The 26,210-nt window shown below is 39.9% G+C and overlaps 1 protein-coding gene across 8 annotated transcripts in view; it reads right to left on the bottom strand.

Annotated features, from left to right (window-relative positions):
* The window catches only part of CACNA1E (calcium voltage-gated channel subunit alpha1 E), a 499,672-nt gene that overhangs the window by 87,378 nt on the left and 386,084 nt on the right, over window positions 1–26,210 (bottom strand). For all 8 annotated transcript variants that reach the window (XM_072129136.1, XM_072129138.1, XM_072129135.1 and 5 more), the window contains 3 exons: window positions 4,441–4,544; window positions 3,106–3,258; window positions 956–1,134 (listed from right to left, as the gene is read on the bottom strand). In XM_072129136.1, the coding sequence (XP_071985237.1) occupies window positions 956–1,134; window positions 3,106–3,258; window positions 4,441–4,544 (436 nt within the window). The remainder of the gene's footprint in view (window positions 1–955; window positions 1,135–3,105; window positions 3,259–4,440; window positions 4,545–26,210) is intronic.

Below are 26,210 nucleotides of genomic sequence, written 5' to 3'. Positions count from 1 at the left end.
GTTGCTTATTCTGCCGTGAGAAATGTATTTTTGTTCGGTTTGTCGCCAAGTGTTCCATGAAGTTTTTCTTGCTGTTTATATTGACATAACATTACCATATCTGCCACAATAACATGGGAACAGAAATACACAAAGAAACCTGCGACGACATATTAAGTGCCACATTGTGATTATAATCTGCGGTAATTGCATTGAGCCTGGCAGCCATGGTTACAGCGCAGTACACCTGTCTGGATCAGTACTGCTGGGGCACAATAGTCACTACTGAGGGACGATGTGATGATAGTGATGAGCTAAATTACAGGGGAGGTAAGTCTCCTAATCTGTGATGATTGCACGGATCACTCTGCAAGATGCTCTCATTGCTGCTCACTGCTCTAACTAAACTCAGGGAATATTAATTCAGTAATCTCAATGTTACAATATAATGTCACATCACGTCATGTAATAAGGTCAGTGATTCAAGGAGAAACAGGACAGACAGAGGGATGGGGAGACGCATGCATAAGATTTCGGTGAAACGGCTGCAACCACATGTGATGAATACTTGATATAGAATTTGATGCAGTGTTTGCGGATACAATAGAGAGGATGTGTTTCTTTCATTTTCGATCCAAGGCCCCAAACAAACTGCATCAAAAACTACAAGTGTGATTTCAGCCTATATTAGGTGTACAGCACATTACATCCCAAGGTCAATCAGAAAGTAGGATTTTTACAAAGACAAAAAAATAGTTAAATCTGTAAAGGTTTTTAGTATATTATTCTGGGGTCCAACCTTCAATAGACCCTATTATTTTCCAATTTTGGTTCACTTCTGCTTCACCTCTTTGGTCCAATATAATTATAGATGGGCCCACCGGAGGATCGTCTGGTACTCCGGTGGGTCAGTCCCTCATTGGTTATGAGAGATCTATTTTCAGTACACAATGAATACTACAAAAGTGGTACGTACATTGTACAGCACTGTGGTCCAGCCCTCCATGGTTATACACTGGAAGACGGTCAGCACCGCAAATAAGATGTTGTCAAACTGAGTAATTCCATCATTGGGTCCGATCCATTCCTTACAATTATATCCACTAGGACATCCAGGGACTCCACAGGGTTGAGGAGGATCCATTGGTTCCCATGCTGCAGATTATACAGTAACAAACAGAAGTGTAGACTATTAGAAGAGAAACAACATCATCATATTTACTGGCACTTAATGTCATAATCCCTTCTATAATAATAGACAGCCTAACTATATGTGGTGCAGAGGCAGCAGCCTCACCCCATAGGAGGACTTCTGTATTATAAATGATACATAGAAATTTGGTGGCCCAGTTACCCATTTACCCTGATACTAATAGGTCAGTACATGTGATATATATGTACTATCATAGTAGTGGGGAAACTATGGCATGGGCCCAAGCCGATGCCCCAGCAGAAAGTGCACCGGGCTGGACTCAAGGCCGCCTCCTGCAGTCCCCGGAAGCCCAGAATGTGCCGCTTTTTAGAGCTTTTTTTTAAAGTGACCCCTCCTTGGCTGCCAGGGACTGCAGGAGGAACAACTAGGTGTAGACAGGGCTGGCTTAACATTGTAGCTCCTACTCCGGGCTCCACCATTCTTTCTGACCATGGGGACGCCTGAGGGAAGGTTCTATGATATTCTGAATTTGTCTTCCGTTTTTCAACTGTATTGATGTCAGGACACCAATACAATTAAACAATGTAACAAGTTACTGTCACGTTTGCACTTATAATTTGGGTACTCGGTCCCTAAAAGGTTCACCATCCCTGTACCTATCCCTATCATGTCCTATGTCTAAAAAGAATATCTGTCATTTAAAAAATAAAAACTTTGCTGAGTCAATGATACAATGATGAGACAGAAGTCAGACAGTTTTTCTGCCTTGTCTGGCAAATGGGGTGGAGTTTACCAGAAAGGGGAAGGGCTCAGTGGAGGGGGCAGGGTTATGTTGTGTCACTGCATGCCAATAAAAATGCACAAACATTGTGGTACACTTTTTGTTAGAAATTAAGCCAACTAATAGAATGAAATTAGGCGCATTTTAACTCTATCTAGTCTAACTTTGCATTAAATGGTCTTCATAGATCTGCTTCACAGACTGTGTATAAGAAGATACATCAGTCTCCAAAAATAGATACTCAGCTCTTTCCTTTCAGTGTTAGGTGAATGATTTGGTATCCGGACTCCATCACCGGGATTGGTTGTCACTATGACATCATCGGATTAACACTGGACTACCCATTATTATCATGTCATACACTGCAGACACATCAGGGGTTATTTATCATTGATATTCCTGGGCTTTTTTTGGGCCTGAAAAAGTCTCAAAGTAGTCACATTGGCTCGTGCGCCAGCGTATGATCGCCCCGCCGCTGCAAATTCGCAGCCCAATACATCAAGAGGCTTCTGCCTCTTGATGTATCGGGCTGCCAGTAGCGCAGTGTTTATCCTACGCCAGGCAGGGCCTGGCGTAGAAAAGGATGCAGCCGGCGACTTTTCACGTATGAAAAGTCGCCGACAGCAGCAAGTGCGCAGGCGCGGGGACAGTAACGCCCCGCACCAGACCACTCCCGGCCGGCCGCGCCCCCCACTCGGCCGGCCGCGCCCCCCCTTCACGCCCCTTCACGCCCCACTGGCGTGAAGGTGGCGGATTGGGGAAAATAATCGCAAAAGCTAGCAATAAGCTAGCATTTGCGATTATTTCAGGGCCTCTGCGCACCGCCAGGTCCTGATAAATATGCCCCATTGAGTTTTTTTTGAGACATTTCACTGCTAAAAATTCTCACAGGACTATATATACCTCTTCATTAATCTGGCCTAAACATAGAACTACTGCTAGTGCATTCATGACTATGAGACTTTTTATGAGACTTTTTGGAAAAGTCTCAAGTCATGAACGTGGCTTTGCATGGTCCCCTTCTGGTCTGTGTGCTGAGACTTTTTATGCTTTTTGAGACTTTTTTGAAAAAAAATAGACCATAAGAACATGAATCTGATGGGCAGCGGAGCTCCAAAAATAGACACAAAACTGTCCCAAAGAGCCGCCTAACGATAAATAACCCCCATCATTCTGTATAGGGTCCACCTACCTGATTGGTTACTATAACAGGCCTTGTGCAGTTTGCCACTATAAAACTCAAGTCCAATAATTGCAAACATAAGAATGGCAAAAAAGAGCAGCAGCCCAATCTGAAGCAGAGGGACCATCGCCTTCATTATGGATTTCAAGACAATTTGTAAACCTGAGAGGAACAAAACACATTGATAAGAACATGGTGATCATCACCTGGAAAATCAGTGGATTAATAAAACAGCTCTGTCTTCTCAATGCGCACTCTTTAGAGGAAAAAAATGTTTTTGTTTGCCATTAAAATGACCCCTCTAAGGGGGTGGCCAATTTACCTCTTGTTTTTTTTTTATTCATAATATTCATAAATAATATCATAAGGTCCTGGCAAAGCGATTGTTCATGGACAGATAAGATCACATGACCCTCCATCTGCAGCCATTTTATGGACAGGAATGTCTGGCTGATGTGGCTTCACTTCACGTATCAAGAAAGTGGAGCAGAACTATTAATAACTATTAATTAATATTGATAAATTACCTAATATCCTGTTCCCCTCACTTACACACAAATTACAAAAACATGAGGTAAAGTGGCCAACCCCTTTAAAGGAGTCACCAAATCTTGCCTGAAACCCCCCCCCCCCCCCCACAAATTTTGACTAAGATTTGTCATGTGTAGATTTAGGTTTCTGAAAAATAATTATAATAATAAATACAAACTATTAGGAGCATTTTCTCTTAGAACTGTCAGTATTCTGTTCCTTCTTTATTCCTCTACGGTCTTCGCTCACAAGAACTGATGCAAAAAATTGTAATGAAATTAATTGCTTTACCATACACTGATACCATGACAGTGTGTATGGGCACCTCTCACAGACACAATGGCCCAGATTTAAAGTCCCCGCGCCAGTTTTCTGGCGGATTTTGTACGTTCTTTCTTGTGCAAACTGCTTGCACAGGTATTTCAGAAGTGTCAGAACCGCATTTGTGTGACACACAAGACTCATTTGTGGCGTGGCTGCACTATACCCGACACAAAATTCTGCCTTGCAATGGGCGTTCCGGTGCACAGTTCCGGAGTCTGAAAGAATTGTGTTGCACAAAAAAATAATTGGTGCACTCTGTTGGAGCAGTGCAGGGGGCGCCAGATTCATGGAGAACGGGTGCCACAATTCATGAATCTGGTGCCCCCTGCACTATACGCAGGCAAACTGCCCATAGTGCAGTTTGCACTGTTTTTGATAAATGTGTCCCAATGTCAATGTCAATTTGATCATACAATTCCAGGAGGAACAGAGGAATAGAATTGTTTGATGGGGAATACAATGTATATCAGAGCAAAAACTTGAACTTACTTGGGATTCCAGAGACCAGTTTTAGTGGCCTGAGTACACGCACGGCCCGTAAGGTGCGCAGATCTACATGAGTGTTAAAGTGAGTACCGGCTGTGGCCAAAATACTGCAAAAGAAATAGAAAAGTACAATATAAATACTACATTGCACTACATATTGCAAGTAGATACATACAGTACTATGATGTTATTTCAATCCAATTCTGGATTGCACTGGTAATGGTAGTTGAATGACTTGGCTAAAGTACCAGTACATGCTATACCCCATCCATGGTGCACGGTGCCCAAACAATACAGCATACAATACCACGACCTAATCGATAAACCAAAGCAATCAGTTGTAGGCAACCCGCAGGAGGCCATCAGGTCCTATGGTACCCATTCACTAATACCAGGTGATGTGCCCTGACTGTTTTCCCTTGCCAAGTGTTTCTGGAATATTGTCACATTATTGGCCAAAAGATTTTTTACAATTTTGGCATGTGCAAAAAAACCCTGAAATGACAGCATAAATAATTATACAAACCATAGATTTTCTGAAAGTACCTGCCCAATTTTCACATTTTCATTAAGGAGTTTATAGACATAGGCGCCTTCATGCAATTTTGATTCAAAGTATAAAACTTTATTTTAAAAAATGCATAAAAATTGTCTTTCATGGCAAAAATATGTGCCCCAAACAGAAAATAATTTGCTTCACATTTCCTAAATTTAATAGATGAATTTGTGTAGAGTTCATAGATACCTCATAGTCATATCATAATATCACTGAAACTGAAATAACCATAAATCTGCTTTTTAGCTAGAAATTTTGACAGTCACAACTTTCAGAAAGTATTATTAAAAGATTCAAAGGTTAAGTCACCCTTAAAACGTATATAAATATATATATATATATATATATATACATATATGTATACATATATATATACATATATATATATATATATATATATATATATTTGGTTGTAATCCACGAATGTGTTTAAAAATATATAACGCACAAAATTAAAATCTCAGATCCTGTCAAAAAAAATTTTTCTTCCTACCATGTTTAGAAAAATAACTTTAATTAATACACAGCATAGAGTACACCGGACACAACCACCTGCGTGTAACTTTGCTAACTGTGATAAAACGCAAAAATTACTTGAAAATTCTAAATGATCACAAATATTTGTACAAAGCCAGACTAATTATATACTATGTGTACTTCTCCAAAAACTGTAAGAAGTGAGGAGTATGTATGTATATTTACCAAAATATGCAGCAAAGCGAATGTTAAATCCACGAGCAAAACTCTTTTTGCAGAAAATTGAACTGAACTTCACACAGATATTATTGTACACTCCCTTACACACCAGTGACCCAAATAAAAAAACTATACTATAAATCCATAAAGCTCACTTTTGTCGGACTGTTCACCATTTTCAGGGATTGCACGGCTGTTACAGGTATTTAACAGGTGTTTGTGCTGGGATTGTGTCACACGCGATTGGATTGTGGCATACCTGCACTGGCTTCTATGCGACACAATGCGGGGGGCGTGCCGTCGGACGATCCGACTGATTCGGACTGAGCGCAGGATTTAACTTTCAAATTGTGTCACAAGCCCTAGCACTTACATGCACCAGGAAGAAGAATGTGAACTCTGTCAGACCTGAGCAGGGAAGCAACAAATGCAGGATATCGGGCGCACAATCTTACTGAATCGCGACAATCGTTGGACAATGCACTTTCTGTGAATGAGCCCCATTAACTATTGAAGTCATAGTTGGGAGTGATTGATATATATATATATGTATATATATATATGTCAAAAAATTGGAAACAAAATTGTCCCTTTAAATGTAAATATCAGAAACACAATCATAGATTCATATTAAAGAAGGGATCTGATGTTATGGCTCAGAGAATCCAGGACGTAATCCATAGGTCCTCGGCCATAGAGGTACCACCCTGTGAGGACATATTAAATACTTTCTTGGCGATAAAAGGGTTAATAAGAATCGGTCTGCAGTTTTGAACATAGAAAGCTGCAGACAGTGTTAGGTGTTATCTCTGGAGATCTGTGTAACAGTGTATTTTATTAGTAGTGAGAGGACTATAAAAAGTGAAGACCATCTTCAGCAGGGGCTCTGGGCGGGTCTTTTAGCCTGAAAAGTCCTGTCCAAAGCCCCACCCCTCATGTAGGAACTGAATCAGGATTTTGGTTGGATACTTACAGCAGTCACTTAGAGCAGAGAGGAGGGGCTGTGGAACAGCTGACTGCAAAGAGCAAAAGCTTGTAAGGCTATAAGACCCACCCATGGCACTTTAAGGAGCTGCCATCCTAGATTAAACTTTATATGTAAAAATTACATTTTACAGTTGTGCTGCTACTTACAAGATGTTTCCACATCTCTATACAACATGTACCTAGGTACAACTCTATCTAGTAAATGCCTCCCCTTCCTCCTAAGAATTGATGAACTCATACTACTTTATAATTGCTCAAAATTACATATGCTAAAATTGATGAAATAACTGAGATGTGAGACGGTTTCTGGGTCACCAGGTGTCAGTTTCATATAATTGTGAGTTATAACTATAGATTTAGGAGAACAATAATGAGAAAACCTGATAGACATTAGAACTTCGCAGGAATAAAAAAAATTGGCAACGCAAAAAAAAAGATCCTGGCAATTCAGAAAATCACAAAATTGGACCATTGTTCAACTAATTTCTTTAATTATAGGCCAGAGTTTCCCTCCCTGCTGTGATTCCAACAAACTCTACAATTAGCAATGTAAAATGTAGTTTTCATGCCAGCCCTTCCAACCAATCCATCCACTTGACAATGGCCATTAGTAAACTTGTGCGGAGTAACAACTACTTACCAAATAAACGAAAGAGCCTTTATTGTGGCAATAGTGACGAATGTATTCACAGAGCAAAATAAATCAAAATCACTGTTTGTTTTATAGTAGAAAACCTAAAATTGGTAAAAAGTCTGTAAAATATTTTGCATTTCTAAAATTAAAATAATAAGAGATTAGTACAATACGGAGTCATAAAGTAAGACCCAAAGACAAAGACACCCAATAAACTCCCCAAATTATGTTTTATCTCCCTAAAAAATCTATTTGTATTTAGAAACAGCATATCAAAAATCCTTTGATTGTAATAAGCCAGCTTAGATACAGCAAGGTGGCTGCCTATATAATCTCATGCATAGGATGACACTGCTAATACCCTGCAATACATCAGTATTGCAGATTATTATCATGAACAAGCAATCAGATGATTGCTTGTTCGTGTCCCATGTTGGGAATACCGTATATACTCGAGTATAAGCCGACCCGAGTATAAGCCGAGGCCCCTAATTTTACCACAAAAAACTGGGAAAACCTATTGACTCGAGTATAAGCCGAGGGTGGGAAATGCATTGGTCACAGCCTCTCCAGTATGTAGCCAGCCAGCCCCTGCCCCAGTGTGTATAGCCAGCCAGCCCCTGCCCCAGTGTATATAGCTTGCCAGCCCCTGCCCCAGTGTATATAGCCTGCCAGCCCCTGCCCCAGTGTATATAGCCTGCCAGCCCCTGCCCCAGTGTATATAGCCTGCCAGCCCCTGCCCCAGTGTATATAGCCCGCCAGCCCCTGCCCCCCTTCCCTGTCGTGCAGCACAACAATACCGGATGGATCGCACAGAAGATCTACGGGTGCCGCCAGAAAGGCGAGTTTTGATTTATTTATTTTTTTGACTCGAGTATAAGCCGAGTTTGGGTTTTTCAGCACATTTTTTTGTGCTGAAAAACTAGGCTTACACTCGAGTATATAAGGTAGTAAAAAAGTAAAAAAATAAAATGTTTTTAAAAAAATAATAAAGTAATAAATCAATAAAAATGTCCATAAGCCCCATAACATCTAACAAAAAGTCTAAATCATAATACAAACACCACATATATAGTATCACTATGTCCATAACAACCCGTAGAATATAATGAATTAATTATTGAGCCCGTACGATGAATGCCGTAAACAAAACTTTAAAAACTCTCCAAAAATCATGATTTTTACCTATTGAATCCCCCAAAAAATGCAATTACAAGTGATGAACAAAACATATGTACTCCAGAATGATACTGGTGCAAAGTACAACATGTGCCGCAAAAAAACAAGCCATCAAGCAGCTCTGTGGACAAAAAAGTGACAATGTTATGCCACTTGAAAATGATAGATTTCCCCCCACATTTGGGTTTTATTTGGCAAATTTTGTAAAAAAGAAAAAATATTCATGTGTGGTATAACCGTAATAGTATCGACCCATAGAATAAAGATAACAGGATTATTAGGCTGTATGGTGAAAACGAAAAAAAAAAGTAAAAAATCCAGCACAGAATTGATGCTTTTCTACTCCTGCCCTCAAAAAAAGTCCCTAAATTTTCAACAATAGGGGATACCAACCCCAAAATGGTAACACTGGAAAAAGCATCTTGTCCCACAAAAAAAATGCCGTCACATGGCCCCAATAACGAGAAAGCAAAAATTTTATAGCCTTCAAAACGGGCCAATGAGGAAAGTAAAATTGTAAAAGCTGCAGGTCCCTCCTTCCCTTTTTTGCCTTGCTGTGCGTCCATAAAACGGCCACATGTGGGGGGGGGGGGGTCTCTGTACTCGGGAGAAATTGCATAACAAATTGTATGGTGGGTTTTCTCTTTTTATCTCTTAGAAATGTGTACATTTTAGGGCTAAATGAACGTATAACCAACAAAATTTAACCATTCTAAATTTCACCTCCATTTTGATTCAATTACTAAGAAGATCTCAAGGGGTTAACAATCTTCCTAAAAGCTGTTCTTTGAGAGAAAATAATCAATTTTCCTTCTAGCCGGAGCTCCAGAGTTCTTCATTCTTCATTCAATGAAATCCAGCATTAGCAATGACAGATCCTTCTGATGAAACTATGCCTCAGTTCAGACCAGCACCACTGCGTTTGTTCCCCTTTCGTCTCTTAATAAATTCTTGTCAGACCATGTTGCTGCGAGGAACATACAGGCAAATGGTGTAGTGTGTTTCAACAGGTTAAGAATTTATTAAAAAACACACTCACAAACATAAGTAAAATTGCGCATCAAAATTAATAGCAGGACGCTAGCTCAACCAAGCTGCCCTTCCTAAAAGCTGTTTCTGATAGTTTGAGGGGTTCAGATTTTAAAATGGGTTGGTTATATAGGGTGCTTTTAATGCTATATATTTAAAATCTCATTCAAAACTGTATTTATCCCCAAAACAGTAAATTCTGAAAATACGGAAAATCAATATTCTATGTGTAAGCCACGTGACATCAAAATATATTATCCAGACATAAAAAAAATTATGAAAATGTAAAGTAGACAAATGGGAAATGTTAATCAGCAACTTATTTAGGTGGTAAATCTATCTGCCTGAAAACACAATGATTTCGAATTTCGAAAATGGCAAATTTTTCCAAAAAATCATCATTTTTTCTTTTTTTTGTAAATAAACGCAAAACTTATCAGCCGACACTTACCACTAAAATGAAGTACAATATGTGGAGAAAATACAATCTCAAAATCGCTTTGATAAGTAACAGTGTTCAAAAGTTATAACCATATAAAGTGACGCAGAATCCAAAAAATGGGACTGAGCCTTAAAGGGAACCTGTCACCAGGAGACCCATTTTTAGCACTCCCCCAGTCCCCACAGAGCATAGTACATACACTGCCAATGTGTTTTTGTATTAAAAATAGGTTTTACAGAAAAAAACATATGTTATATTGTACCTTTCATTAGCATCTGGTGTGTGACTAGGCAGTTGCCTTTTGGGAGGGGCTGGAAAGGAGCAGTCCCCGCCCCCCACCCTTGGGAAACATGTGAACTTTTCCAATATATGAATAACTCCCCACTCACAGGATTGGCTGTAGCGGAGCAGGGGGCGTCGCTAAACCCAGTGATGGGTGTTTTCATATATTTGAAAAGGTCACATGTAGTAGCTGTTCCCCAAGGGTGGGGGGAACTGCTCCTTTCCAGACCCTCCGATTTGGCAACTGCCTAGTCACACAGCAGATGCTAATGAAAGGTACAATATAACATATCTTTTGTTCTGTAAAACCAATTTTTTATACAAAAACACTTTGGCAGTGTATGCACTATGCTCTGTGGGGACTGGGGGAGTGCTAAAAATGGGTCTCCTGGTGACAGGTTCCCTTTAAGCTGTAAAATGGCTGCGTCCTTAATTGGTTAATTATAGTTTTAATAAATTATTTATTTTGGGTGGGTTAATGTGAATGGCAGGTTCCCTTCTGGTTGTGCTGCCACTTTCTCATGTTCCAAGTGGCTGGATTTATACATTTTCTTCATAAGCTGCTTATCTGGAGTATAAGATCCTTCATATATTAATAAAACATGTATATATGACCCTTCTCTGAGTATTATACCTTAAAAAATTGCTATGTCTAATGCATTAGCATAAAAACATCACTTACTTTGCTTGCTGTACTCGAGCATGACACTTGTGATGTAGAAATAATTTAGGCACTTACCAAACCACATCCATTCTGCGTCTGTGCACCACAGGGAGCCAGAGATTTATAGAAAAACTTGATGAGAAATCTTATATGAATTGTAGCAGAATTATCATGAAAGCACAATTCTTATCTTTCTGACAAGTTTCCCAGTATATATTGTAAGAATATCAGCTGCCGGGACCGTACAACGTCTCATTTATTTTAAGGGAGTCCACCAGATACTTGACGTGAAGGCAAGTTAAAAATAATTATGAGGCTGATTACACCAGTAGTGGAATTAAGAGAAATTACATTTTTGTAGTGTGCAATTGTCCAAGTAGAGAATAAGGTGATGAGACCCCACAGATCACGAGAATGGGGGGGTCCAATGGGGTCCTAGGTACCTGCTTCGGACCCCTCGTCGCTCTGCAAGATGAATGGAACAGACAGCCAGCATGGCCGTTCTGCTCCATTCATCTCTATGGAGCTGACGGAGATTCCCCAGCGTTGCGCTAGTTAGGCCCTATTCTGTGGAAAAACTCTTTAATGGGACATCTGGTTGACAATCCCTACACATAACACAGAGGCACAAAACAACATAGAAGACAAGACAGGTAAAATCAGGCAGAACCAGATCAAAACCTAAATTGCTAAGGAAAATAGCAAAAAAAAAAGCCAAGTGGAGAGATTTATGAGCAGTGTGTAAATGTGTGGCGTGGCCGCGAGTCAAAACACTCCACTATATTATATATCATTTATGAACACGCCACACACTCGCTGCCACGTTCTATACCAAATCTGCTGACTACTCCATAGTCTCACATAGTGTCACTGCCTCCTTAAAGCAAACCTTGGTGCCGCATCTGATTTGTAGATTTGCTTGCTTGTCTGATGAATACGCTGAAAAGTGTTGCTTTATCTCAAATAAATGTTTTACAAAAAAGATTCTTATTTCACCTCTTTTTCTCTCACTCCCATCCTTCATCTTTTCCCTTGGTTCGCAGAACGTTAACTTGCTAGACCCCAATTTTGATCCACCTAATTTTCTAAAACCTAAATGGCAGTTCATACAAATTTGAGAGGAAGGAGATAGTCGTGTAAACGTAGTAGAGGTTGGATACATAGCGAAAGCAAAAGCAATAGAAATGTCAAGAGAACTGGACACTAGGTGCTAGAGAACTGAAATACCTAGCAAACTGTGAAGAGACTGGGTGCACATATCCAAGGGTGAAATGGACAGAGCAACAGTTGAATGGTTTGACCAACCATCACTCACTCCACAGCTCAACATAAACTGAACTAATGACAACTCAGCTTTCCCCATAGAACGACTGTATAATGTGCAGCAGGTGCGTTGCATTGTCTCTTTTAACGAATAAAACTTTGGAATCACCTAAGTTTATCCAATTTATTGATGCTCGCAAGCGCCACCATCCACAATATCATTATCCACTGGGTCTTATACAACAATCTGCAACCCGTTCCCGCCACGGAGCATGAGTGGCAGCGTCCATGAAAACCGGCGGCAGCAGTCACATATAACTATTTGAGCTACAGTATATACACAAGTATAAGCCGAGGCACCTACGAAAAATGTGAAAACCTATTGACCCGAGTATAAGCCTTTGGCTAGAAAGGCATTGGTCACAGCCTCCCCTTAATATATAGTCTGCAAGCCAGAAAGCCCCTAGTAGTATATAACCAGCCAGCTCCCAGTAGTATATAGCCAGCCCCCTGTAGTACATAGCCAGCCAGCCCCCAGTTGTATAAAGCCAGGTAACTCTCAGTATGGCAAGCATATAAAAATAATAAACTCAGTAGTCACCTTTCCGACGCCTCCTGCAGGTTCTCTTCTTGCTTTCTGTGCTCCGGCAGCAACAGGTTCGTAAGCACTGGCTATGAAAACCCTATGATGTCATCAAGCAGCTGACATCATAGAGTGTGCACAGCCAGTACAACCCGAGTGGGGATTTTTCAACACAAAAATTGAGCTTATACTCAAGTACTGTATATGCAGTCATTTCCTTCTTACATAAGGTAAGAGTCTCATCACATTATTTTAGCAATCTCAGGTTCCGAACGTTTTTATGCTATGATTTGCTATGATATGTATATTTTATTCCCTATTCTACGCTTGGATCAAGTCTTTGGATCCATTTTTCAGGAATTCATATACAAAGTTCTGTATGAACAATTAACAAACTACATCATCCCAAATCCAATTCTGTAGGAATTTTTGCCCACTGTTATGGCCTCCTGGGAAACCCCCTCTATGACCCAAAATGTCCTTTAGGTTATGCAGACTTCCCCTATTCTTGCCTGGCAGAAAGAAGAAAATGCAAAGTCTTACATGGCTGGCTGAGTTGGCCCCTTTGTTGTAGGACATTGTAAAGGAATTAGGAGATATTGAAAACTGGAAACCTAGTTTAATGTATCTCCAGCGTAATCCTCCTAACAAGATTGGATTAATTATTGAATCCGCATGGCTTCCAGTAAGCCTCTTTACTGTATAACCTTTATCTTCCTTCCCAATGTTGGAAATCTATTTCTGGAGTTAATTATTGCTTTAGTCATATTTACATATTATATTCCACCATTCATCTTTTTATTCCTTGTTCTTTCTTTGATATTAAGGCAACAATTAATATAATTAGGTTTTTCCTTCTAGTTTGTTGTCCTGGGATATGTCACACATTTTCCGGAAAACTATGTCTAGCTATACAGCAATAACTGCTTCATCTAATAGAGATTCAGGGATACAAATCTCAGATACAATGTCATAATGAGGTATCAGCTTACATGAAGGCAGTCAGCTGTCACCCGTTACAGCTCCTCATCACTGTCTCCCCTTCCTCTGGTGGTCAGAGCTTTGGGAACACTTACTGCCTCTACCTCTAGATGAGCCACCTCCTGTATACATGTATCCTTTTCAGTGTGTTAACCTGTTGCCGCATCTTGGAAATGTAAAATATCCAGGTTGTCCATAAAAAAATTGCCCTTGAGATACACAGGAAGGTGCCTGAGCAGTAACTTCCTGAGCTAGTATTTCTGTGCAGAGGTGTGTATTATGGTCTGATTCCAAATTTCCTGGCCCTGGTTCTGTTGTAGGACTATGATTCTATGTTCTGTTTATGGACAACCTGGATGTAAAAAAATCAGGTTGTCCATAAAAAAAATTGTCCTTGAGATACACAGGAAGGTGCCTGAGCATTCATTTCCCGAGCTAGTATTCGTGTGCACAGGTGTGTGTTATGGTCGGCACTGGTTCTGTTGTTCCAAAACGGGGGTCGCAACAGGACCAGGTAAGTAGATTTGCCCCATTGTGTATCTGGTGATGAACTATGCTTGATCTGACCATTGGCTAGTACACTGAACTCTGCCTGATTGCTGCCTGCGTCATCCCTGGCCTGTCTCTGACTATTCCCTAGACAATTAGTTACTTACAACAGGACATCTCCAAGATGCAACTGCCTTTTGATTCTGTCAGAGCAGAGAGATATATGATTTGTGGGAGGAATTCTTAGTCAAATAGCACCTGCTGTGATTGCCCACATGGTTCCACATGGCAATAGTCTGTGAGGTATTTAGATAGATGCCGGATGGGATTGGGGCTTTATTGACTTGGGGGTAAGAGATGGAGGGTACAAGTTTGAAGCTTATTATTTTTTCCTTTCTTTCTGATAGTACTGTGTTTGCTAATATTCTAAAATGTACAATGACCTGATTGTGATTTCCCAAAAGTCAAACCCATTCCATGGGTTCACCGCCAATTGTATGTAATAGTCATTGCATGGGTTGTAGCCTCACTATTTCTTCAGTGGTTTTACGGGAAGCTGCTCTGTTTAGGTCATGGATAAACATGTACGGTAGATTTTTCTTATTTGAATTAATGAGTTACATAATTTTGAACACATTGGGGCACATTTAGTAAGGGACCGAATCGCTCTATTTCGTCGGGTTTCCCGAAAATTACCGGTTTTCTCCAAATTGCTCAGAGTTTTTGGCGCACACGATCGGATTGTGGCGCATCGGCGCCAGTTGCATGCGACGGAAATCGGAGGGCGTGGCTGTCGGAAAACCTGACTGATTCGGAAAAACCGCAGGATTTAAAAAATAATAAAAAAATGTGTTGCTCGACACGCGCTTACATGCACCAGGAATAGGATGGTGAACTCCGGCGGACCTCGGCGTAGCAGCGACACCTGGTGGACATCGGGCGCACGATCTTAGTGAATCGCCGGAAGACCTGAATCCTCGTCGGAGAACGTGCCGCTGGATCGCGACAGGACCGGGTAAGTAAATGAGCCACATTGAATCCATTAAAAAAAAAACTACAGGTAACCAAAATTGCAGTGATAAATGCTACTCCAGAAGCCTTCTTGTAAACGGTGGACAACTGTCACGGGTGGTACCAACACCCACATTGCGGGCTCACCCGTGTCTTTCTGGGCTTGCAGGCGTGGCGCCAGCGCAACTCACCTCTCCCCATTCCGGATCCATGGCCAAGCTCCGCGTGCGTCCCCGTCTCCTGGCTGAACACCTGCACCTTTAAAAATCCAGCACCTCGCTTCCTGCCTTGCCGGATCTTTGTGCCTTGAGCCTTGGAGAAAGTTGTTTTGATGCCTTGCGCTGTTTCTGAGTATTTCCATTGTGACCCTGGTTCAGTTTCTGACTTTGCTCCTTTTCCGCCTGCCCTGACCTGTTGCTACAACTCTGATTCCGATCCTGTGCTGCCCGTCCTGACCTCCTGCCTGTCCCCGACTATGAGATCGCCTGCCGTTTCTGTACCTCGACCTTGGCTGCCACTGCGGACAAGTCTCGCCTGTGGAACGACCTGGTGATTCCACGCCGCAGCAAGTCCAAAACGCTATGCGGAGGGTTCTGGTAAGAAAACCGGGTACCACTTAGACTCAGGTCCCAGGTAGTGGCTTGTGTCATCATCCACAGTGGTCCAGAGGATCCACAACCTTGGAGTCTAGCAACAACACTCATTGAATATGCAGAAATTGGAACTCTGTTACAGAAAATTAGTGCTGGGTCAGAGGGTGGTCTTCCCTAAGTTAGAGTCATTTGATATATTTATTTTCCTCAAGCGTTGGAGGGTCATTGATAGCCAAGTAAAGTGACCGGAGATAATACTCTAGTATTCTGTATTTGATTCCAATAGAAGCTAAGACATGGGAGTTTTGTGAAGCAGTTTTATTGCTCACTCCGAGATACAGACCCCAGACTGCTTTTTGTTTAAATCACTGGAAATACATTTTCACATCATTCTAACTGTGTATATTGCTTATTCTACTTACTTTTCTTGATGTAGGGTTTGGGTTTCGTGAAAATAACGAGTTCCGCAATATGTCAGGCTGAATCACGGGAAGCCTACTGTTATTATTTTGAGAATAGTAAGAAATAACTAAGTCACAATGAGTTATACTCATCCATCTTAAATGTATTTTACAAGTGAAATCCATGCAGAGATAATGGAATGTCATCGCAGGAAACTCATTCCAAGTCTACATGCAAAACCTGTCATCCATTTGTTTGTTATTGATGGTTGAGTTACAGTAATGTAAGTCAGGAAGCAAGACACAGGGACGTTTATTTAGGAAAAGTGTATATTAAAGACAGTAAGGCGATTGTACTTAACTGTTTGAGTTTATACCGTATGATTTTCTGGAATTTTCAGTATTTGCTGATATTTTCCATATGCAGGTGTTCCTTAGGTCATGCAGGGGACATTACACAGGATGGGGTTGGAAGTAATTGGCATGAACTATTCTGACATCTTGTATAGCAGAATTTCAGTACAATATAGCATTGGCTGTAAAGGTTAAAGGGCATCTACCACCAGGATTAAAGACCATATTCAAATGAGCCTGAGGGGCTCCAGACTCCATTAACACCTATTTGCATACCGTTCTTCATCCTGGTGGTAGACGACCCTTTAGAGTATAGAATATTGTAGTAGCATTTCTTCCTATGAGCAGACATGTTCTGAGGGCCTCTATACATACAGAACCAGTTAACATCTATATTGAATTACCAAATAAAGATTGTTGTAAACTTAGCACCGTACTCAACATGTATGAAGACAAAATCAAATATTGACTTATAGTTCAGACACCTTCCAATGGGTACATAGATAGCACAACTTTGTTTTTGTAAAGAGGATCAAGTTTGTTTGGCTTTTCCCCAGGGAAGCATTGCATGGCCTATAAAGCTCCTTACACCTACTTATTACTCTTACTTTAAAGGAACGGTATTTCGTAGATCCCAGTCAAAGGAATTTTACCTTTTGATGAGGGATGGGCACACAGTTGATGCCCACATCATTGTTTCTCACAAGTATTAGTGAGGCTATGGCTGGTCTTTCTATGTAGTCCACCAAGAGGTCTGAGAGGTGTGTCTATAGTTATTAGCTTCCTCACCCTCCTTCACCAATGGTCTACTCTTCAGGGAAGATGATTTTTGATGGTTTCTAGGCAGACACTTGATAACATCAGGCTCTTCTTAATCCTTGACAAAGTGAATTCATCAGTCTTTGACCCTTGTAGGTCCTTATATCGTAGTTCAGAAGATTAGGAAAGGCTTTTGAGTGACTATTTTTATGTAGTGAGTTTTGCGATGGACTGGATACTTGTGCATTTTTTGTGTGGCAAACCGCACCTCAACTTGAACTTTTAACTTGATAAGAGGTGAAAGTCCAATAGTAAAAAATCCAGTTTGTCCTGCATCATAGTGATGCTGTAGGGTATTTAGACATTAACTTAAAGGATTGCTACATCCAACATGTCGGGCAGGAAACGGATCTTACTTTTTTGAAAAGAAAGCTTATTTGTCTCTATTTTTTAATGAAGCATTGCATGGCCCATAGGAATACCTACACCTAAAGCACCTATTTAGAAATTAGGCCAATTTACACATGAAAATAAAGTAGCAAAATCTTTATTGAAAATTTACATAATCATTACAGATATATATTAAAATACAAGGTAATTCAGAAAGGAAATTCATCACAATGGATAAATCAGATAACCGTGGGGACATCAGTGGGGGGGCAGAGGTATCAAATTCATAGGTCTACAATATTGCACTTATTTTAAAATGTACAACCCAATCACTTTATATCATTAAAGTGCAAATGCAAATGGTGAATTGCCACAATGTCTCAACAGGTCTGGCAAAGTGCTAGTGCATATTGGGAAACGGTTAGAGTGTATGTCTCCATATTAAATCAGGGTGCGTTCAGAAAACCGGAGAGAACATTGCTTACCCCTGGTGTCTGGTATGTCCCAAGTGTGCCACGGACAGGATGATCCCCACTGGACACTTCCTGAGGAGAAACAGTACCTCCTAGAGCCCCAGTGAAATCGCATGAAATGATTAAAAAATTAATCTGCGAATACACTCAGTGAAGATAGATCTCAGTTTCAACTAATTGTTCCCTCACTTGCTCAAAATAATTGGCCTCTATATATTTATATTATTAAAAAAACTTAGGACCTACTATGTTCTGTACCACCTGATTATCTTCTTGGTCCTTCTTCTAGTTGCAATAGGTCATGCATTGGCAGGTTGTTCCTGAGCCACTGAAATGTTGAAACTGCCCTACAGAATTCATGTTCAGGTGCTATATATATATATATATATATATATATATTCATCATGAACTTGTCTGCCTTCTCACATGGATAAAGTTAACCGCTCTATCTAATATGAAAGTTTACCCCATCAGACCATGTGGCATATGAGTAATGTTCACGAAGTGAATACTGCATGAACCGATTCTTCCTTTATCATCTGCTCCTATTTATAGCAAGCTCAAATAGGGCAAAAACTGCATAAACAATGCTCTATAAATAATGGCAAGATTGCTAAGGGTTTGATACGGTACATGCTCTATTTTTACATTTTAGGTTAAATGTTCTCAGTAATTTTGCTTATGCATGAAATATTCATTTGGTGAGGGGAATATGTCCCCGAAACATCTGTACCAAATACTCGGCACAGAATCTTTGCAGTGAAAGCTGCCAATCACTGATGCAATACAGTTAAGTGATTATATATCAGAATTAAAGTGCCATCAATGATGGAGGGTATGAGCAGACACATTCAGGTTCGCTGAGATTGGCCGCACCTGAACCTGAAAGTTCAATTCATGTCCGGGTATCCAAACCCAAACACTCACCCCCACCAGTAACACAGGACCAACTGCGGTAGACTCTGACATATTCCCACCACTATTTACCTTAGGATTGTCACTTTCTGTAACTTCATTGCTGGTGGCACTTAAAGGGTTAACACTAGTGCCAGAACTGTTTATGGGTGTAACCAGTGGGCACTGAACTCAAGGTTCTGGTTGAAGCCTGGGTTCAGGGACCTGAACTTGCAATGTTCGGCACTGACCCAAACATTGGGTTAGCCATGAGGACACTATCTACATTAACCACTCACCTAAAGATATTTTGAATAATGTGCTTTACTGTGAGTTTCCAGAAAACTGATCAAACAAATATTGGTTCAGTTTGGAAGAACAAGTACCTTTCAATAACAGGACAATGTTAAAGAATTGCTTGCGTATCCATGAATCCAAGAATACCTCTCCTTTCAGAAAACTCTGCAACATCCAATAGTAAAGTTTATGGTTATGATGTAATGTATAAACTTCATTATAATCTCTGCAGTCCCCTTTGTGCTGGTGGATAGCACCTAGCTGCTTTGACTCACTGCTCCTCCTTTCTTCTCCAATGTAATATGACACCTAAAGGGGTCTTTCTGTCCATCTTGCTAGGAAGACAGAATTCAGCAGAGATTTTAGACTGAAAAGCAGACTATGAGGGAAGGAGGTTGCATGATTTGAGCCTAAGTAAGTGGATCAAGAAGTAATTTATTTTCATAAGGTATAATACAACGTTTATTGTATTCACTCACACTATTATTTTATGCAAACTTTGTTGAAAAGTTAAAAGCAGGTTAAGGTCGAACATTTTATTATCAAAGCTGCAGCTCTTTACTCCGTGCTGCAGCTTCACAGGCTATTACATTCTGAATGAGCACTTCCCCCTCCAAAAGCATGAGCTCATTGCTGCTTAGATTATAGGAAGTGTAAGGGGAGGGTGAGACTGGGATGTGCTGAGTACAGAGGGCTTCTGTAACACGCCCATAGCCTTCTCACTCATTAGCATAATTATAATAGTTGATTTTACAAAGAAGGAGTTCATGGATAACAATTACCACAGTCATTGAGCCTGAATCTATGAGTAAGTGGCCCTGGTTTATCCATGCTCCATTTTCATGGTGGATTTCCTTTAAAGGAAACCTACCATTTGATTTGATGCATTATGAAGCAAACATACCTTGAGAATGCTGTAGCTACACTGATGCAGGATCATATCTTGGTTAATTCCTGTACTGAGTGGTTTTGATGAAAAAACATATATAACATTATGATAATGAAGCTCTGTACCTTTTATGGCTGGTTCAGCGCTTCTCCTAGCACGTGAGTTTTTCTCTGCAGGAGAATATGATGCAACCACTGTTCTCTCTACCAGACAAAATTATCAATTGCTGCACCATCCCCCAGCTGCTGTGTATGAGTGATCTAGCTCAGGTTGATTAGTTATGTCTTGACTAACCTCCATTTGTAATTCCAAGCTCCTGTCTAATGTGTTTATCTTGGCAGCCATGCTGAGCCAGCTTTCCCAAGGCCCTAAATGTTATAATTGTTTTTTCAGCAAAACCACTCAGCACAGGGATTAACCAAAATATGATCCTGTATCAGTGTAGCTACAGCAGTCTCACGGTATGTTTGCTTCATAATGCTTCAAATAAAATGATAGGTTTCCTTTAAGTATTAAAATCAAATACAGATTATGATCCCTTTAGGAAGTGTAAAACACACATTTCCTATTTATTGTTCAAAAGAGACGTATAGTAAATATACATTTCCTATTCTGTTTTTACATCACCATTTGCCTCTCCACAAATTGCTGTGTGCGGCCCCGGATGCCAATAATGTGGCGGATAAAGAGCTGTGATATATAGATGTTAGTATATTCATGACTTCTGCCAGAAGCAATTTTACACCCAAGTCCGGGCTTTTCATTCCCTCAATGTGTGTTTCCAAGAATGGCGTTAGCACTTTTAATTAGAAATGCTGCGATTCCGTTATTTGTGTGACATATGGGCGTACATTGGGGGCCTGTATATCTGAATTTTACTATTTGCCTTTATTGCTCAACTGTACATAATTTGTGGGAAATAGAACATACTAGCAGAATCCGGAATCTAGAATCAATAGAGGTGACGGAACGTCCTTGGAAATGCGGGATGTTAAAGGGATATTAAAACCTTAAATACATGAAAATCTAAATAATCTTCCCACCTCCCACTGCATCTCAGTCTGCAAATTTACTTGTGTGTTCCTTAACCCCTTCAGGGTGCATCCTCATTTGTTTTTGTAATCTGGCATGTGTCGCTTCATAAATTTACCAAATTCATTTAAGTTACCAAAATGATTTTGAGATTTTGAGTTCATATGTTTTGCTTTTATTTATATATATATAAAAAAAAACTAAAATAAAATTTGAAATTTCAAAATGGTCTGCCTTTGAGAACAGTTTTACAGCCGAAATGAATTACTTACTAATATTTCCCATGTCTCAAATTTATATTTTCATCATTTTTTAAAAGTCCTTTCATTCGTATATGATGCTAGGCAGCTCACAAATCGAACAGAGATTTTCATTTTTTTCACAAAATTTCTAAATTCTAATTTTGGGATCATTGTTTTTTAAAAGAGTCTGAAATAAATATTATTCGACTCCCCCTATGACCCCCCACCCCCAATTTTCAAGATTACACCAATAAAACTACTAGAAACTGCTTTTAGAAAGATTTTTAACCATTTGAGCACATAGTAATTAAAAAAAAAAATGAAGTTGAAATTTAGAATGGTCTAATTGTGTCGGTAATACGTTCATTTAGCCGACACATTTCCAAAATATAAAAAGAGAAAACCCATCTTAAAATTTGTAATGCAGTTTCTCTTGAGTACAGAGACCCCCCTCCCCCACATGTGGCTGTTACTTGTTGTATGGACTCTGAGCGAGGCGCAGAAGGGAAGGAGGGACCTGCAGCTGCGAGTTTTGTCTTATAGAATTTAGTGGATTTTAGTTTCCTCATTGCCGCCCTTTTGTAGGATACATTTTTTGTTTTATCATTAGTGTGGCCTTTTTTGGCAGTTTTTTTCAGGATACGATGCACTTTCCATTGATACCACGTTGCTATTCCCTGTTGTTGAAAATATATTAACTTTTGGGGGGCGCGAAGGAGTAGAAAAGCATCAATTCTGTAATGGATTTTTTACTTTTTTTTGGTGTTCACCGTATAGACTAATAAACATGTTATCTTTATTATATGGGTCAATACAATTACAGGGATACCAGACTTAGATATTTTTTCTTATGTTTTACTACATTGCAAAATAAAACCTAATGTGGGGAAAATCTGTCTTCCAAGTGGCATAACATTTTTTATTTTTTATCCATGGCCTCCTTTTATCCATGGCCTCCATTCTAAAATCAACTTTTGAAATTATGCTAATGAGCCACGTGTGCTCTGGAGTACATTACTAGAGCCCCTACATGCACTGGTTTTACAGGCTCCCTGTGAACCATCCCTGTTTGTAAATATGTTTTGAAATAAGACATAATGAGGGGGATTTATTGTATATTTTATGCATCAATATTTTGGCACATTTTTGCCCATCATGCCTCTTAAGAGGAGAAAGAGTTTTGTTTGATACATGTGGGTCCCATTGTTTGATAGAGGTGGGTCTAGGACATGCCATTCATTCTAGAACAGGGGAACCCAAACATTGTTTTGTCAGAAGAGACAGCTGCTGTTTGAAACTCGGATAAAAAAAAGCCATTCAGATAATAATAAATAAGATCGTATAATGTATTTTCATTCTACTTTTACTAATGAGATCCAAAAGGCCAAAATCTAAACAGCATTTGGTGAAGGTTTGACTGGCCAATCAGTGGCCAAGAGAATTCTACAGGTAATGGACACCAATGACGAAAAGGTCCATCAGGATGTCCGAAACAGAGGCTTAGGGTTTCCCTATCTCCTCTTATAGGCATACACTTGGGAGACTATTTATATTATATGGCATGTTATAAACTAAGTTTACTCAACATCTTAGAAGTATATAGTAGCATAAATAAGTCTATGGTTCCCAGTGGAAATACAGCGGTGCACATCTCAATTCAGTGGAGCTGTCAGGAAGGTAAGGAAGATGTCAGTTCTTAAGAACGAAGCAATTAGCAGTACAGGAATGTCATTCCCAGAATGGAAGGCGGCTCCTAATGACAGCGATAGAAAGGAACATAAATACTGGGAAGTCGTATGTAAATCTAGAACACGCCAGCTAGACGGGCAACAGAGGGAAGAGGTTTCTAACCTGCCATAACACATATTTATGAGTATTTCCTTTAAACAAGCTGCAAGGCAGCACAAATATCTCGGTGAATACTAAGAAGACTGTTATAAATCAAGGCCATCATCACGGCAGCCACCGCACCGCTCTGTTTGTATGCACCAGTGCGAAGAATCATCCAAACACCAACCGGAGGATGTCATTGAAGGAGACGTAATGGCGCTCAGTGATGCGTCATAGGGAGTACAGTGCACAAAAAATGAACTCAACATTGGTCAGAACAGAAAATTTCCATTTGTTAACTTGTCAATAATTGTCAAGGGTGTATATACCATAGTCACAATTACCGGGGGAATAAAGAATGGGGATGTAATGTAGGTTTGTGGATAGTTATGGTGAAATTCTAAGCAAGGTTTCCTTTTCCACAATCAATGAGGGCATTAAAATTTTTTGGAAACCTTATCAATAGATTATGTATATGAGATGGGTTGAGTTTCTATATGCCAAACTATCCACTGATTGGAGACTGGCAGCTTTCAAAAAAGTTACTACTAAACAAGCAGATATAGGGATTCTTGAGACACTGGGGGAGATTCTTTTTTCTGGCCACCCGCCGACCTCCACGCTACTATGGTGTTCACACACTGGCCTGACACATATACTACAGTCTCCAGTGGAAAACTGGAGAAGGCTATAGCAAAAATCTCCATCAGTTCAGATCTGGTCTACAGGTCAAAACTGGTGGAGTTTGCGTCCACATTTACTAAGAGAGTGTATACGATGGAGCCAGTAGAGGGAACTTCAAGTCTTAATAAATTCCCCCCACTCTAATTAGCTCTTTTACAATACTGTTAGGATTGGGTAACACAAAAGACAGGGGATAGTGTGCCCTGAGCTTGCCCCAACCTCTGTCCCTTCCTATAGCCCCCCCCACGCTAAACCGTGGGGCGACTACTTGAAGACTCGAAATACACTGATAAGTGTGGGAAGGGAAACACAAACAGACTGACAAACATAAAACACAATAGAATAGTAAACTAGCCGGAGTCACAACGAGAGGGTACGTCAATAGCAAAATCAGTAGGCAAAGAGTCAATGTCAAAAAAAGAGCCGAGGTCACCACGATACCGATACAGATACAGATACAGAGCAAGTCAAACCTAATGCTGAGAGCGAGTGGAGAAGGGATTTCAAACACTGGCACAGGTGACTAGTGAAGCTGCAATTTATGCAGCCAGAACTCCACCTCCAGAACCTGATAGGAGCTGGACAGCTTCTGGGAATTAACCCCTCATGGTGCAGAACAACCAGGCATCATGCAGAGGTACCACAAGTCCCAGCAGTTCCGAACACAACTCCTAGACAGCGCAAGATCTTAGCAGCCGCTGCCCGGGACGAGAGGTGGAGTTTGCGCAGATACGCGCCGGGGGTCGGAGAACGCTGCTGGCACCAGCAGAAGAACCAGAAGTCCCAGCATTCTCCCTAGCGACCCTGACAAATACTCTAAGAGTATAAACATAGATTATGCAAGTCTCGCTACTTACATGAGATTAATTTCAGTACTGGGCAAGACATGGCACTCGAAGGTACAACATTGTCCCCTTACTGTGGTCATAGGCAGGAATCCACAAGGTCAACTATCAGCAGCCAAGAATTGATGGCCTACTCAAAGGTAAATCTAAAAATGCCATAGATTGAATTAGAAAGTTACAATGGCCTGAAAAAAATCTTTAAGTAGCTTTATTGCATAATTAGGTCAGATAAATAAGAGTGGTAGGTGGAGGGTCGGATGCAAATTTACACTGGTGAGTAAAGTAATTGTGTATGTGAATGATGGCGGCCTCCCTGCAGGTTATCAGATTGTTCCTACTGTATATGAACCATTGTATTAATTAGAATAAATTACTGAACAGCAGTTTCTAGTCTAATGTTTTATCTGAAGAATCTACAACCTGCGGGCACAAAAAAAATAAGAATAAAAAAATACTAAAATAATAAAATGATTTCACGATGAAACATTAGGTCTTCGCTATTGATACCTCTCCCATGATTTATGTGTAGATAAGATATTATCGGAAGCAATGCTATCATAATCTCCATACAAATAGATTATTGTGTTTTTATTTTGAAAATGTTTATGTAATTGTATTGTATAAAACAGTAAGAACAAAAGTTAATGGGCCATTATACTGGAGCTCATTATAAACAAGGATTTGGGCTTTTTAGTAGATACATAAAAAGGATAGTAAAATACTCCAGTAGTTTAGGGATATGTTCATTTTACTTTATGTTACATGGAGTGAACATTAGCACGCTGAACACTGTTCTTCAACAGTTTTTTGTATACAGAACTATAAGATACTGGTGGGTGGTAAAAGTTACATTAGTTAGTTTTTTGTTGTAAAATTGTTGAAAAATTCTTGGATTTGTGCTAAACGTTTTTTGGAGTGGGACAGCTCAACTCCATGTTTTACATACTTCAGATTTATTATGTGAATCCAAATGTTGAAGTGTAATTTTTTTAAAAGTATCAAATGCTGCTACAAAACCTCTCCAGTCCTCCAGTGGTGCAATACATGCAAAAGAACAGGAAAAGAAGAATATCAGTTGACATGCAAAAGCTTAATTACATCTTCAACAAAATTGCATAAATCAATAGTGCAGATGGTAATAGTAAACTGTGTAATATACACCTATTCATTAGAGCTCAGACATGTAAACAAAGAATCTTCGAGTTTACACACAGCAAAGAAGTAAGTAGCAGGAATACTGAATCACTTGATGAACTTTCAGGTATTTTCCACAAGGCAGTAAAGACACTTATGT

Source organism: Engystomops pustulosus, chromosome 10, assembly GCF_040894005.1.
Source record: "Engystomops pustulosus chromosome 10, aEngPut4.maternal, whole genome shotgun sequence".
NCBI classification, from domain to species: domain Eukaryota; kingdom Metazoa; phylum Chordata; class Amphibia; order Anura; family Leptodactylidae; genus Engystomops; species Engystomops pustulosus.
This window is presented reverse-complemented; position numbering and strand designations above follow the sequence as displayed.